At 43.1% G+C, this 13,821-nt stretch overlaps 1 protein-coding gene across 4 annotated transcripts in view; it reads right to left on the bottom strand.

The window, feature by feature from the left end:
- Window positions 1-13,821, bottom strand: part of ATP10B (ATPase phospholipid transporting 10B (putative)) — a 321,028-nt gene that overhangs the window by 40,455 nt on the left and 266,752 nt on the right. For all 4 annotated transcript variants that reach the window (XM_074390675.1, XM_074390674.1, XM_010345327.3 and 1 more), the window contains 4 exons: window positions 9,141-9,332; window positions 7,124-7,727; window positions 4,663-4,772; window positions 2,598-2,724 (listed from right to left, as the gene is read on the bottom strand). In XM_074390675.1, coding sequence (XP_074246776.1) covers window positions 2,598-2,724; window positions 4,663-4,772; window positions 7,124-7,727; window positions 9,141-9,332 — 1,033 coding nt within the window. The remainder of the gene's footprint in view (window positions 1-2,597; window positions 2,725-4,662; window positions 4,773-7,123; window positions 7,728-9,140; window positions 9,333-13,821) is intronic.

Genomic DNA, 13,821 nt, shown 5'->3' with positions numbered 1-13,821 from the left:
CAGCATGTGTGAAGTCTCAGAGGTTAGAGTTGAGGAAGATACAGAAATGGAGACAGAGCAAGGTGAGAGATGAGGATGGAGAAGGAGCTCGGGGGTGCTGGATTGTGCAGATCCTTGTCAGGGCCTTATGGGGTTTGTAATTTATTTGGTAGCAAAGAAAGCTATTCCAGGGTGTGATGCTGGGGAGTGACATAATCAGTTTTGACTTTTAAGAATATCATTCTAGAGAACAGGTTAGAGATTGGAAAAGTGGGATGAGATTCAGTGCTGAAAGCTACTGAGGAGGCCAGGCAGGAGTGTAGAGGAGAGGTAACAGTGGCCTGGACTGGCCTAGCAGCAATAGGAATAGCAATGGAAAGGCTGAAATCTTTGCCCTGCAACTGATCAATGCAGAATTAATAGAACTGACATTTTTGAGAATATTCTTGGAGGGAATTAAACAGGCAGATTCCATAATTTTTGAAGGCTCTCAAGCTTTGCACCAGCCCTGATGAATATATACCCAAATATTGAATAGCTGCTAAGTGATTAAGCAAAAATAAATCTGCTTTTCAATTGAGATTCATTTCAGATCACAGACTAATGGCTACCCATTTCACTCTGGGCAGGAGCACGGCATTTTGTTTCTTTTAATAATCCAGAGTGACAATAGGTTGGCAAAGCGGTTACACTAGATGCATACTGAAAAGATCATTTCATATTTTGAGACTGTGTGAAGGCATTACAGCTTTTTAGTGTTGTGCCAGTTTCTTGGTGGAAAGCTGAATTCTCTTCATAGCCCAGTCCTCTCCTTTCCAAGCTGTCTTGAGGGGAGATAAAGAACCCCACTTTCCGGAAATGTGCCTGTTTTTTGTACCTGAGGTTCCACATGCGCAGGTAAACAACCCCATAAAAAATGATGGCTCAAGCCTCATCTTCCCCTTCAAGCATTAGTCTGGAAGGTGAGAGGAAGCTGATTTATATTACGTGAGCTGGAGTGAAGGAGAGAGGAGGAAAAACACATTTATTTGTGTGAAAGAGAAAATGAAACAGGAAGGTTGTGAAAACCTTTTCCAGCTAGGGGAAGCTGGCAGGTTCTGACAAGTATGTTCTCTTCACACAGAAGAACTAGAGGCACATCTCTCACAGACCGAGCCTAGAGTGCTGTCCTGAAACAAAAGAAACCTCAGGGAGGGGAGAAGGGGATCAGGTGCCTGAATGGGATGACTTTTTAGTGGCATCTTGTATTAAATACAGTTGTATGGTCCAGCCATCCTTTGGTTCTTGTTCAAGTGAGTTCTTGGGTTTAGCTTTAAAGGGGGCCTTATGAGGCAGCAAGCAGGGGCCTCTGCAGCTGACACAGGAAACCAAAGGCTGAAGGATGTGGGAAGCTAATGCGTATGCTAATCCTGCTCCCCCTCCTCAGCTTGTCAGTCATCCTACTTGCCAGCATCACCAATTTACAGTGACCCTGGATCTTTCCCCTTGAACTCCTGTCTGGCTGGGCAGCTGGAGGCATGTGACTCATCCAGAGGAGAAGACAAGTCTCAGAGGAGTGTGTCTCTGGGCACACAGCAAGGTCATGACAGGTCTAGAACTTGGTCCTCATCCCCAGGTCAGCATTGTCCACCAAGAATAAAGAAGGCTTTTTGCCATGTGGTCAGTGCACGCTGTTTGGGCATTGCTTACCAAGATTTTGCTCCCGGGATGTGAGGACCTTAATCCTGATCAATAAAGCTCCCCCTTGCTTCTTGGCAATGCTTTTCCTCCAACAGAAGCACAGACTGTCTCTTAACCAGTGTCTGTGCTTCTCATCTATCCCTGAGTGCAGCAATCTAACTTTCATGCTGCAGCAATCAAAGCAGTTTTTGTAAAGCACAGATCTGTCCCTGCTTTCACCCTCTGCCTTCTCCAAACATTTAGCAGGTAATTGACATGGCCCTTCATAATCTAGGTCCCGTTGACCTTTCCTCCCTTCCATCATTTTCCCCCAGCACTCTCTTTCCCACCAGTCCCAGACCTCCAGGCTTTCATTTGGGTCCTCCCACACTCCTGACCAGCTTCTCTTCTTGCTTTCAGTTCACTGCCTTCCTCGACACTCCCTCACCTCTGGGCTAGGCTGGCATCTCCTACTTTGTGCTTCCATCCCACCTGGCCCATCTGTTAGCCTAGCTCTCATCAGTTTGTTGAAATTGCTTGCTCAGTCATCCAATATCCTCACTAGACTCCAACCTCTGGGAGAGCAGAGTTTTTGGCTCCTGTTGCAGCCCCAAAGCCTAGACTATCACTTGGTACATGGTAGGTGCTTAGCAAACATTTGAATGAAGGGAAGAGAGTAGGTGCTTAGCAAACATTTGAATGAAGGGAAGAGAAGCAGCCAAACTCAGAGGCTTCTTTTAGCAGGGAGTGCAGGAATGCTCCCAGGGCATCCTCAGGAAGCTGTGCGTGGCATCTGGGTTGGGTATTGGCATGGCCCATTTATCCCAAATACCTGGAAGGCAACCCCAGGGAAGGTTGCTAATGGAGACATACTAGTAGTGTCAGAATCGGGGCCAAGAGCTCCCTTCTCAACTTGCTGCATTCCTTTTTTCCTATAATGGTGACTTATTTTTAGCTACCAAGTAAGGTGAGTTGATTCTCCAGATGCTGTGCTGTCTCCATGAGAAGCTCATCTCGGTTGTCAAGGGATGCCTCAGCCTCACGCCGGAAACTGGCCCATCTCCGGAAGTCTTCTTCACTTATAACCTATGGGACAAGAAAAGGCTGCTTAACAACCTTGGGTGGATCAACAAGATAATTTCCTCTCTTTCCATCTGCTGGGCCTCCTACTGGCCTGTTTGAACTTCCCTACATAATTAGATGGGGCTTTATTCTTAATGATTTTTTAAAATATGTAAATCAATGAATAGTTATCCTTGTGTTTCATTACCACCAAAAATCTGTTGAGCCCCTACTGTGCTCAGATCACTGGAGATGATCTGGACAGACTAGGTCCCTGTATGCCTGAGCTTATATGCTGGTGGAGGGTGAGAGGTATTATCCAAGTAAATAATTTTTAAAAATAATCACCTTTTTAAAAATGGGTGATATGAGGAAACATGATGGGACAGAAGAATAACTGAATAGGGGGATGCCTTCTTTTTGAAGTTCAGGTTTCCTCGACAAAATGACATGCAAACTGAGATCCAGTGACAAAGTGTCAGTCAAGGGCAAGAGCAGGAGTTAAGGCTCTGGAACAGCAATGAACTTGGCCTTCCTTCTGTTCCTTGAATATTTCAGGTGGTGGAAGGATGGAGAGAAAAGTGGAGAAAGTTCAGAAATGAGGCTGGAAAGAAAGCAGCAGCTAGATCTTGCATAGCCTGTAGAGCACTCCACCAGGCATGATGCCATACACATGGAGTGCCCAGAAACTGGAATAATCCAGCTAGTGGCCACATCTTCCTCCCTCAGAGTTCATAGCACTTTTAGACCCTTCTGTTGGTATTACATGCATATGGTATCTTAGAGCAATGAAAGATTATTTTGTCCAAGCATCAAATATTCCTTGAGTTTCTCTGCATGGAGCAATAGAGAAAACCAAAGAGACACAGGTAGGCCTTTTGGTTTTGAGGAAACCTAGTCCATTAGGGGAGGCAAAACATGCACAGATAACTTAAATAGAAAATAGTAGGTGATAAGTGTCTAATTCCGATTTGAAGTAGTGGCAAGCATTTGTCGCTGTCCCAGATGCTGCACATGTGGTTACTTTAATCTCCATGACAACTACATGAGGGAGGGCTGATTAGCACCATATCTCTGTAAAAAAGATAAAACTAAAAAATGTGATGAAATTACTCAAGGTCACACATCTAAAAGCATTGAGATTGGGATTACTACCCAGGTGGCTGGCTTTAAAGTGGGCACTCGTGATCTCTAATGCTGCCCCAAGAACAATAAAAGAGATGAAAAGCCCTTGAGATTTATGCAAGAAAAACCACTTCTAGCCATCTAGAAATGTATGCCCATGATAGGATCCCTATTAGCTTGCTTTTAGGTGTTTCAGTCAGTGTCCAGTTCACAGCCCTCACTGCCTGCCTTTCTTGCAGAGGCTGCAAAGTCAAAGATCTGCAAAGCGTGAGTTAGGTAATCTACAAAACTATGGCTAGGCTGAGTGCAATGCAATGGGGGAGTGGTAAGGACTGCAGTCAACCACAGAACACAGCTGAACATATGCCTCCTCATAGGATCAACTTCTTCCTGGTTGCAGCTGATTGCTGCCATTCCAGAATAAAGACAGGGTTGGCCAGATCCTCTAAATTTTTCAAAGAAACCAGAAATCTAGATTTTTATGTGACTATACAAAAGCTCCCTCAATTTAAAGGAAAATAATACAAATCTAAAAAATGTCATTGGAAAGCAAAATTATAACTGAAAAAATTATTTCATGAGTTGTGGGTTACCCATTACATATATAATAAAAAGCAGGTCATGGCAAAGGCACACGGATATGGGACCTAACTCTTCAGATTTTGGCTTCAGCAAAATCGTCGGTGTCTTCGGTTTTTGTGGTGAGTCAGAACAGCTAATCTTAAAAATGTTAAAACAACCACCTCTAAGGGTCTTTTATAAAGAAAAAGCAGCAGGGTCAAGGCCATTCAGCTATTTAATGATACTGAAAGCATGCTTGGAGGAATTTGTTCTTACCTTCTTGGCAATGCATAGAGTGCGCAAGCCATCTCTTGCATACAAGTCTAGGTGTTTTTGGGTCCGGGCTCGGATTTTTCTCAGCTTCTTTTCTACATCAATGTCAGGCACTGTCAAATAACCATTGTACCCCATGAGGCCATGTACAAATGCTCAGGGATCCCCATCCCCAACACCCTGGAATCTTCTTTAGTAGACTACAGATGCTTTAGAGAAGGAATCCCTTACAGTCCACCTTAGAACCACAAAGGAGCTCTCCTGACTGTCAGGCTGCCCTGGAAGATAATGCAGGAAGTCCTTAAATTGCCTGCTTTCTAATCTTCTCATCAAAAGCCTGGCTGAGTAAAGTGCTATTTAAGGAAGGTAGGTGGTATAAGGTACTGTTCCTGAACACCTTTTTGCATGAGAATCACCTTAATAATAATAGAGATTCTCAAGTCCAGTAAAAGCCCAGCTGAAATCAGGGGACTAGAAGTCTGAATCTTTATTGTTACCTAAAGTGTTTTTAGTTTTTCCCTGGATGGCCAACTGACTCTGGAAACCGTTCTCTAAGCCTATTTATCATCTTCTCTGTCTTCTCCTTGAGGTCTTATATTAAGTTAGGTCCCAAGACATCTACAAGCCTGGATCTCATTAGCTAAGTTCTTTGCCACATTTGTTTTGCTGAGCTAGGCTTTCTTTCAATGCAAGAAATAGTTTTAGAGAAAACTTTTTTTTTTTTTTTTTGCATTTCCAATGAATCTAGTGTGAAAAATATCTGTGTTGTTCAAAGTCCCCTTTGTGAAGTTCCACATAAGTTTCTGTCAGAGGTAATTTGTCTTTTTCTCTTGAAATTCCAGTTCCTTTATCTAATTCTATAATAAGAATTTTTCAGCCAGGGTTGGCTGGTGTGGAGCAGGATTGATGCCATCACCACTTCCCTTTTCTAAGCTGCCACAGACATCATTTATCAATCGCTTGTAACACTGAGCTTAGGCTTCAGAATCCTTCTTTACTAGGGCTGGATTGAGACTTTTAGAGGTCCTAAGAATGAACAGAATTTGTACACCTCACCCATCATTGTATATAATGCAAAATTAAAAATATAATTCTTAACAACAAGCTAAGTATAATGAAGTCCAACAAAACTCCAATTTTCCCATGATACTACTCCAAGGCTATTTTTATATAAAACTTGTTCCAAAGATTATTTTCTAATTTTTCAGGTGTTCCTGATGCCTTAAGCATAGTCTTCATTTGTGTATTGTCTGATTCAGCACTATTTACAACATTTTATTTTTAGAGACACCAGCTCCTAAGATGAAACTTTTTTTGTGTTTTACTTGCAAGCTTTGGAGTTTACCTTTTTTGCTTAGGCTGCCAGGAACCTCAGCATCAAATTGAACATTTAAACACCATGAATATTATTAAACCTGGGGTTATTTTCTCCCTCCTTTCAACGTTTTGCTTTTCAATTCTTACAGTAACTTTGTGTATGTCTTTTACTGAAAGCATCTCTAATCCATTTTGCAATCAGGTGAGGAGCAAATAAAGAGGCATCTCCAGGGCAGCTTGGATGGCTGCTGCCGAGGCTCCCTTGACTCAGAAGTACTGGATTCATTTGTCTGCCAGAGTCTGGGGATAAAGAGAACTAATTAGCTCCCTTCCCATTCTAAAAACTAATGAATCCACTAAACCTCTTGGCCCTGATCCATAGCTGATAACGTAGGAGGCACAGGGCTGCCTGGGCAATTCTGAAGCTTGGCTGGAAGCTACTATCCTGGGAGAATCATAGCCTCATAGCTGTCTTCTCCTTGTTAGCAATCAGGAAGCGGCTGCACACTAATTCATGCTGTTCCAAAATTGGACACTGATATGTCGGGACGTTGGAACATTTTTCTGGCTCAGTGCAAGTTTATGAAAATCCATCTGGGGGAGGCTGGGGAAAAGGATAATAAAGAGGAACACCTGAGGCTTCACAGAGTACGCCAAGCCCAGTGCAGTATGAAATGAGCTTTGACCTGGAATTCAGGATACCTGGGTCTGGGATTTAGCATTAGTTAACCATGTTACCTCTTGTAAGTCACTTTTCTTTCTGGGTTGAGTTGCTTTTCTCCAAAATGAAGAGTTAGGACCACAGTGTGTTTCATGGTAAGATAATGGATGCTCTATTGCAAAAGACTGTTGTGTGGATATTCTATGTTTAAATGAGCTTGGAAAACTGGGATGAAGTTAAAGATGTTGATTTGCTACAAGACTGTACAGTCTTTATGCTAGTGAACCCTGTGATTCCCTAAGTCAAGGAGTTGTAAAATGCAGCATGTTTTAAGGATATTTGAGGAAAGCATCTTGTGAGTCTGTATTCCAGTTGGGACCTGCTCTACCAGATGACACTACAACTTGAACTTCTTATTGCCATTCCACACTGCTTCTTAAACTATGGGGCTCTCTGTGCCTGGAACCCTGGTAAGGCGGGACTCACCACAGGCTGGGTCTTCCAGCAGGTCCATGATGACCGAGTCAGCACCCTTGGTGTAGACGATGATCTCACCAGTCAGTGGGTGCCTCACAACTACAGACATTCTCTTCCTGACAGAGTCAAATCCCAGGGTGCAGAGGAGGCTAAAGGTGAGGCAGGTGCCTTGGGGCAGGCGCACAGTCACCTGCTCAGGTGTCCGGGACACTAGCGTGAAGCTGTAGGCATGAGCAGCATGCACCAGGGCAGCTTCATCAGGGCTTTCAGCCTCGTAACAGAACTCGGGACTGGCCAGGCCTGGGGCAGGAGCCTCCAGCACCTCCTCCAAGGAAGTGCCCGACCCAGACTCCAGGGTGTCGCACTGGTCCCACGTGCTGCTCCTGTAGAAACCATCATCAGTGGAGTCACCTCCACTGCACACAGATGCATCATCTCTCTCATCCAAGTCCGTGGTGGCCACGTTGGCCCCCAAACTCTCCCCCAGATCTGTGTCAGAGGGCGCAGTGGACGAGAATGACTGGCTGAGGCTTGATAGCTTCAACTTCTGGAAGAGCTGCTGAATTTTCTCCAGGGATGTCCCCAGAGCCTTGCTTGAGGGTTTGATGGTAACCTTGTGGCCAAAGGAGGAAAGTGGAACGTTACTCTCAGTGCTGGAAATAATACCAAGCTGTTTTATGCAGAATATGAAAGTACTTTTGCAACAAGTAAGGCCAGATGTTTCCCTCCAGTCCTGACCTTCTGAGTATTGACAATGGTCATTTTCCACTGTCTTTTGATCAGCCAACCCTCGGTGTGGACAAATGAAGGAAAAGGAGATGAGAATCAGACACTCATAGTAAGGTTCACATTTCCTGAACTCTCACCGTAAAGGCTTCTGCTTTATCTTTGAGTGCAGTGTCTTGTTTATCCTCCCAATGATGCTATTATCATCCCAACTTATGGCTGAGGACATTGAGGTACAAAGAGTCTACATAAATTGGCCATGATCACCCAGTGTATAGGCAATAGAGATGGAACTCAAGCCTGGGTCTGCCTGACTCCAGAGGCTGGGTTCTTGAGCCACCTGCCAGCTGAAGCTTCCACATTAACTTGAAATTTGGGAGTTGTATACTGTCCTCCACCACATGATACTTCTTCCCCTCTTAAAAATAGAATTAATTTTTAAGATAAAGCTTTCTGCCTCCTAAAACTCCCTGAAGACTTCTGATAACTTGCTAACTTTTCAGTGGTGAAGTGCTTTTCAGGGTGGTTTGGAATCTGAGCACAATGAAGGGAAGTTGTGGTTTAGTGCCTAAACGAACATCTTGTCTTGGTTTCATATTTGCAAGCTGTACCACCTAATTATTCTCATCAGTGACTCACAGGGAGCTTGGCTAAGAGTCTATGGAATATTGAAGGCAAATCCACCTTCAGTAGATTTCAGAGTATAACTTTACATACATGACCATCCCGCTGCATTATTTCCATGGGAAGAACATCATACACACTATTAATTGTTTTTAATCCATTTATAAAAACTGAGAGCAGTACAGCACAAAATGACTAGAAACTATTGTGGAATTGTGCAGATGGTTCTGCCACATATGAGCCATATGTCCTTCATTACCTTACTTGAGTTTTCTGAGCCACCGTTTCTTCACCTGTTAAATCCAAGATCCTGCTTCATAGAGTTGTTGGGTTGAGAGGATTAAATGATAATACAGGTAGAGTGTTGGGCATGGAGCCTGGCATATAGCCAAGTGCTCAGTAATCACTTATAATGTCTATCCTGCAGACACATAGACAAAGTTTGAAAGCTACATAAAAGCTCATATATATCTTTTTCCATTTTATTTAAAAATGAGGAAACAGACCCAGGGAGGGTAAGAGACCTGTTCTAGCTCTCACTGTAATGAAATGGTGACACTGTTGCTAGGACCCAAATTTCATGTCTCCCTGATCAGAACTTCTCCCCTTACCCCTACCCTGCCTTCTACTTCTCTACCTCCTCTCCCCTCTTCCCCCAGCCATCACTGGTCCTTACCCTCTGCCTGGGCTCGGTGGTTGTGGACACCATGACAGAGTTGCAGATGGTTAAGGCAAGGAAGAAATCGGCAATGGAGGAGGTGGTGGAGAGGGAAGGCTTGGCAGGTCTGCTGTCTGATAAGGTCTCCAGCCACAGGGAAGCATCTCGAACCTTGATCAGTAGGTTTTTATCTGGAGTCACATCTTTTTCCTGGAAGAGAAAGGACAGAATGAGAGTCTTTTCTTGGGAGAAAGCCCATTCCAGAAGATTCTTCACATGCCTGGGGAAAGGATAATGCAGCTTCACTGTGGTCTTGCCTCCAGCATGCTTCTCTCTCCCACAGGTCTGGTCATTGCCAATTTTTATTTGATTCCTTCCTGCCTCTCAGTGCCACATGACCATCTATTACCAGGTGCTGGCAGTTATTCCCTCTCAGTGTCTCCCCACCATATATTCCTCATTTCCGTTGCTTCCAGCCATGCTGAGACCCTCTAACCCTCAATCCTGGATTTCTGTACGAGCCACTAAATTAATGTTGTTGCCTCTCAATTTTCCTCCTAATCCTTTCTATGTATTATGTGCACAGTCTTCCTCAAACTCCATTTTCCTCCTGGTATTCCTGACTTCAAAAAACCTCCAGGAGATATCCATTGTTAGTGTGATCAATTATTTTGCATCTAGGTTCTTTCTCAGTTTGCATTTTCAGTGTTTATTCCCACACTTCTCCACATGGACCCTCAGCTCAGCCTGGTGATCTGTTTGTTGCCTCTTGGATGTATACTCCTCCTGTATGCCTCTGATCACACTTTGCTTGAAAAACTCTTTTCTATCTACCAAAATCCCACCTAGACTTTAATAACCATGGGAAGTTCCACTTGTCCATGAGATCTTATATAGCTCACAATGAATCCTCTTTCTACTGAACCACAATAGCAGGTTCTTAATTCAGAGTGTCCACAGGAGTCAGGCATGTAAAGTGAATGAGGAAAATGGACCAAGATAGAGATGAGGACGTTATGGGGGGGGGGGTAGGAGCTATGAGACCTGGCAAGTCCTACCCCTGTCTAAATGGTAGCTACTGCTCTGCTGAGTGAAATGCTCCAATACTGGCCTAGTTTGCCAAATCTCTTGATTTTTCAAGATAAAGCAAAGGTGATGCATGGGCTTTTTTTTTTTCTTTTCTTCCTATTCTTTTTTTAGAAGAAAAGAGAAGAAGGGCTGGATTTCACTCATGGATTTCCAATTTTTCACATATTTGTAGAAGTTACCACTTGAAGCATCTATTTGGAATTCACTACATATTGACATATATTTTATTTGTCGGTTTATTTATTTTCTCTTGCTCTGGCTCATTTATTTTACTCCAGGGATTTGATGCCTGAAAAGCTTCTCCCAAGCAGTGAGCTCTTAAACAACCAGAGCAGAGGTGGTGGTGGCAATGGCAGCAATGGTGTCTGGCTCTGTCTACCTCCCTGCTGGCATCTTGCTTTGGCCTGTATTTTAAATTCATGTTTAATCTCTCTAGCGATAAGGTAAGAGCCTCAATGATAGAGAGTTGAGTTTTCCATGAGACTGTGTTTTCTAGAGCTCTAACTACAGCTTTTTTGAAGCACAAGCTCAATAAATGCCAGCTCTCAATGGTTAGATATGACAAAAGCCATTTTGCACAAGGCTTTCACATAAGAACATTCCTATCAGTGTTCAGAGTTCACAGCTAAATCATAGTTTAGAAGAGAGTCAATGGCTAAGAAAGATAGACTGAGAGAATCTTGATTAATTTGCACACAGTGAAGACTGAGGGTCAGTGAGCTTTGCCCAAGTTGAGAGTTTAAAAAAATCCCATGGGAAAAGAGGCCTCAGATTGTTTTCTGACTACCAAATGCAATGACTCTCAGAGGTCTGATTCTGTCCTCCCTAGGGCTGCTGGCACAGGTGAGAGCCAGAGAGGAGGAAACTCAGACATACCCCACAAGAATGGAGCACACACTCTTCAAGACTGCTAGCCTTCTTTCTGAGTGCTCTCCAAGAGTCAACACTCACACTCCAACTTGTTCATGCCATCTCAAGATGACAACTTCCAGAAAAAAAGTCTGCTTATCAGAAGGAAGAGTGCTAACAAAACTGAATCAGATCCTCATTTCTTTCTATTGCCCTGAAAACAATTGTGAACCATCCAGACTATGTGGCATCATTTCCAGAAAACCTGAGAAGGGCACACACATATTATCCATGCTCTCTGCCTTTGACTCCAGTCTTCCTAGTAGGAGCTCACATTTGTGAAGCTCTTCCTACCTTTCCAAGCATGTCATTTATATAACCTCATCAGACTCTCAAAGTCTCATGTTGAGAAAAAATGAATCCTGACTTAATTAAAACCCATAGGGACAGCTGATTTGACCAAAGTCACCTAATGAGCTATTGTAAAGCCAGAATCAGAGCTCACACTCCTGAACTGCTAGTCTAAGGTTTGCGTTTTTGTGGTCACAGTTAAGTAGCTATGTTCTCTTATTAATGTTTCTCTGCAAACTTCTAAAACCAGATTCCAGGGACCATCCAGTGTTTGCCATCAAGTCACCAATACCACTCAAGGAACTCCAAACCCATTTCTCAACATAGTAACGAGAGCTCCTATTCATGTGGTGTTTCTTATGTTCTGGTACATCCATGGCCTCATTACATCCCTGCAGTTACATCATCTGTTTAGTACCATTATCCTCCCAATTACCTCTGTATTTCAGATGAGGAGACTGAGGCCTGAGGAAGTTGTCTTGCCCAAGGTCACACAGTAAGTGCAATGAATTCCTTCAGTTGATTTCAGTTAGTCTGACTCTAGAATTCATAATCTTAACACCCATATCAGGCAAGATCCTGCATGCGAAGGAAGTGGCCTTTGAGACTTGACACCCAGTGTCAAGTCTGGCATCTCAAACAAAATAGATGCATTTGTATAGCTAATCGTAAGGCTCAGCAGATAGTCCATGAGAGTAATAAAAGGGATTATGGAAAGTTTCTTTTTTCAGAAAATAGGCTTCTTTTTTGGGGGTAGGGCACATGAATAAGATGATGCTGTTAAATCTTAGCACCACAGGTACTTAAAGTTGAGGAACAAACTTGGAGCTGTCAAAGCTAAATCCCCTATTTTCCTGATGCCAAAATTGAGTGTCAGAGAGGAGGAAACTGTCTGAGATCATACATTGATTTAGGGTCAGAACTAGGACAGTTTTCACACCACCTGACTCCCGTCCTCTTACAGCACACTGCTTTCCTCCAAGCTGTGCATTATGTATTTCCGAATACTGACACAGTTAAAATGTTTCAAGTTATTTATTCCATATTTATTTACCCTCTGGTCTATAAGTGCTATGAGGGCAGAGACTGTATCTGATGTGTCTCTTGTGCCTGGTAGATTGCAAGCACGCAAAACATTTGCTAACTGACTCCTTTCTAGGATGCCACGATACCTCACCACTGATTAACTCCTGCTGTCTCTTCATTAAAACTAATCTTTAATATATTTCCATCCAATCTTGTAGCAATGAATTAAAACAAAAGCCTTTTCTGCAAAAGGCCCTGGCTCATCCTGCAGGTGCTTGGAACAGATGTCAGCTAACCTTTATCCATCCACCACAAACTTGTTCCCACAGAGCAAGGCTCTTCATGGCTCCTTTTGCTCCAGCCCACTGGTTTCCCATATGGTCCTTTAACATTTGGAAACTTGGCACTTAGAGTACTTAGAAAGAAAGTGTCCTCACCCACTGCTGGCCATTATCCAGACTATTTCTCTGAAGAAAAAGAAATATAAATTTGTGGGGCCACCAGTTTTTTACATAAGAACCTTGTGTCAGGCAGACACTCAACTAGTTGGATTTCCTTCCGTTGCAGAACATCTAAAGTACATACAAACCCTCTTTGAGGAGGGTGATTTTTGAGCTCAAACAATATCCTCAAGGGTCCTATTATTATCATTAGAGTACACTTATTGAGAATGCATAGCCAAGTCAGGCACTGGGCTAAGTGTTCTCATGTCTATTATCTAATCATCCTAAGAGCATTGATATAGTTAGTATCATTCCACTTTAATTATGAAGCAAATGAGGCTCATTGATGTTAAGTAATTTATCCCAGGTCATAAAATTGCAGATAATGTGCTGGGACTTAAATTTGGTACTGCCTGATGCCAAAGCCTTATCGGTTTAACACTATGCCAACATTTCTCAAGCTTTCATATGTACACATGTAAACTGGGTATCTCATTCAGCAGCTCTGAGTGGGGCCTGAACACTGGTAATTCTGACAAACTTTCAGGTGGTGTTCGTGCTGCTGGGCCGAGGACCACAGTTTGAGTAGCAAGAGTCTATGTTACATGGCAACCCTGTTGTTTCCATTCCTTTCTGACTGGGATGTGTTCTCACAATGAAGGCTGGGAAAAGCAGGCCAAACTCTACTCTGCTATTTTTCTTTCAGTATAATAATAACTCACTCAAGTTCAGATGGGTGACTATCACAGGTTGGGTATAGTAGGTTGTTGCTACAGGAATTCACAATAGGAAATAAACAGGAAACTTGGTGCCTGAGCTTGAAAGAAAATCCTTCATGGCATAGTTCCTCTTACGTCTCCATTTCCTCCTTCTCTCCCTGGATTGCACCTTTCATTCCAGTTACTCCCAAGAACCACAGTTCTCCATCCTGCTTGTACAGA

Source organism: Saimiri boliviensis, chromosome 20, assembly GCF_048565385.1.
Source record: "Saimiri boliviensis isolate mSaiBol1 chromosome 20, mSaiBol1.pri, whole genome shotgun sequence".
NCBI lineage: Eukaryota > Metazoa > Chordata > Mammalia > Primates > Cebidae > Saimiri > Saimiri boliviensis.
This window is presented reverse-complemented; position numbering and strand designations above follow the sequence as displayed.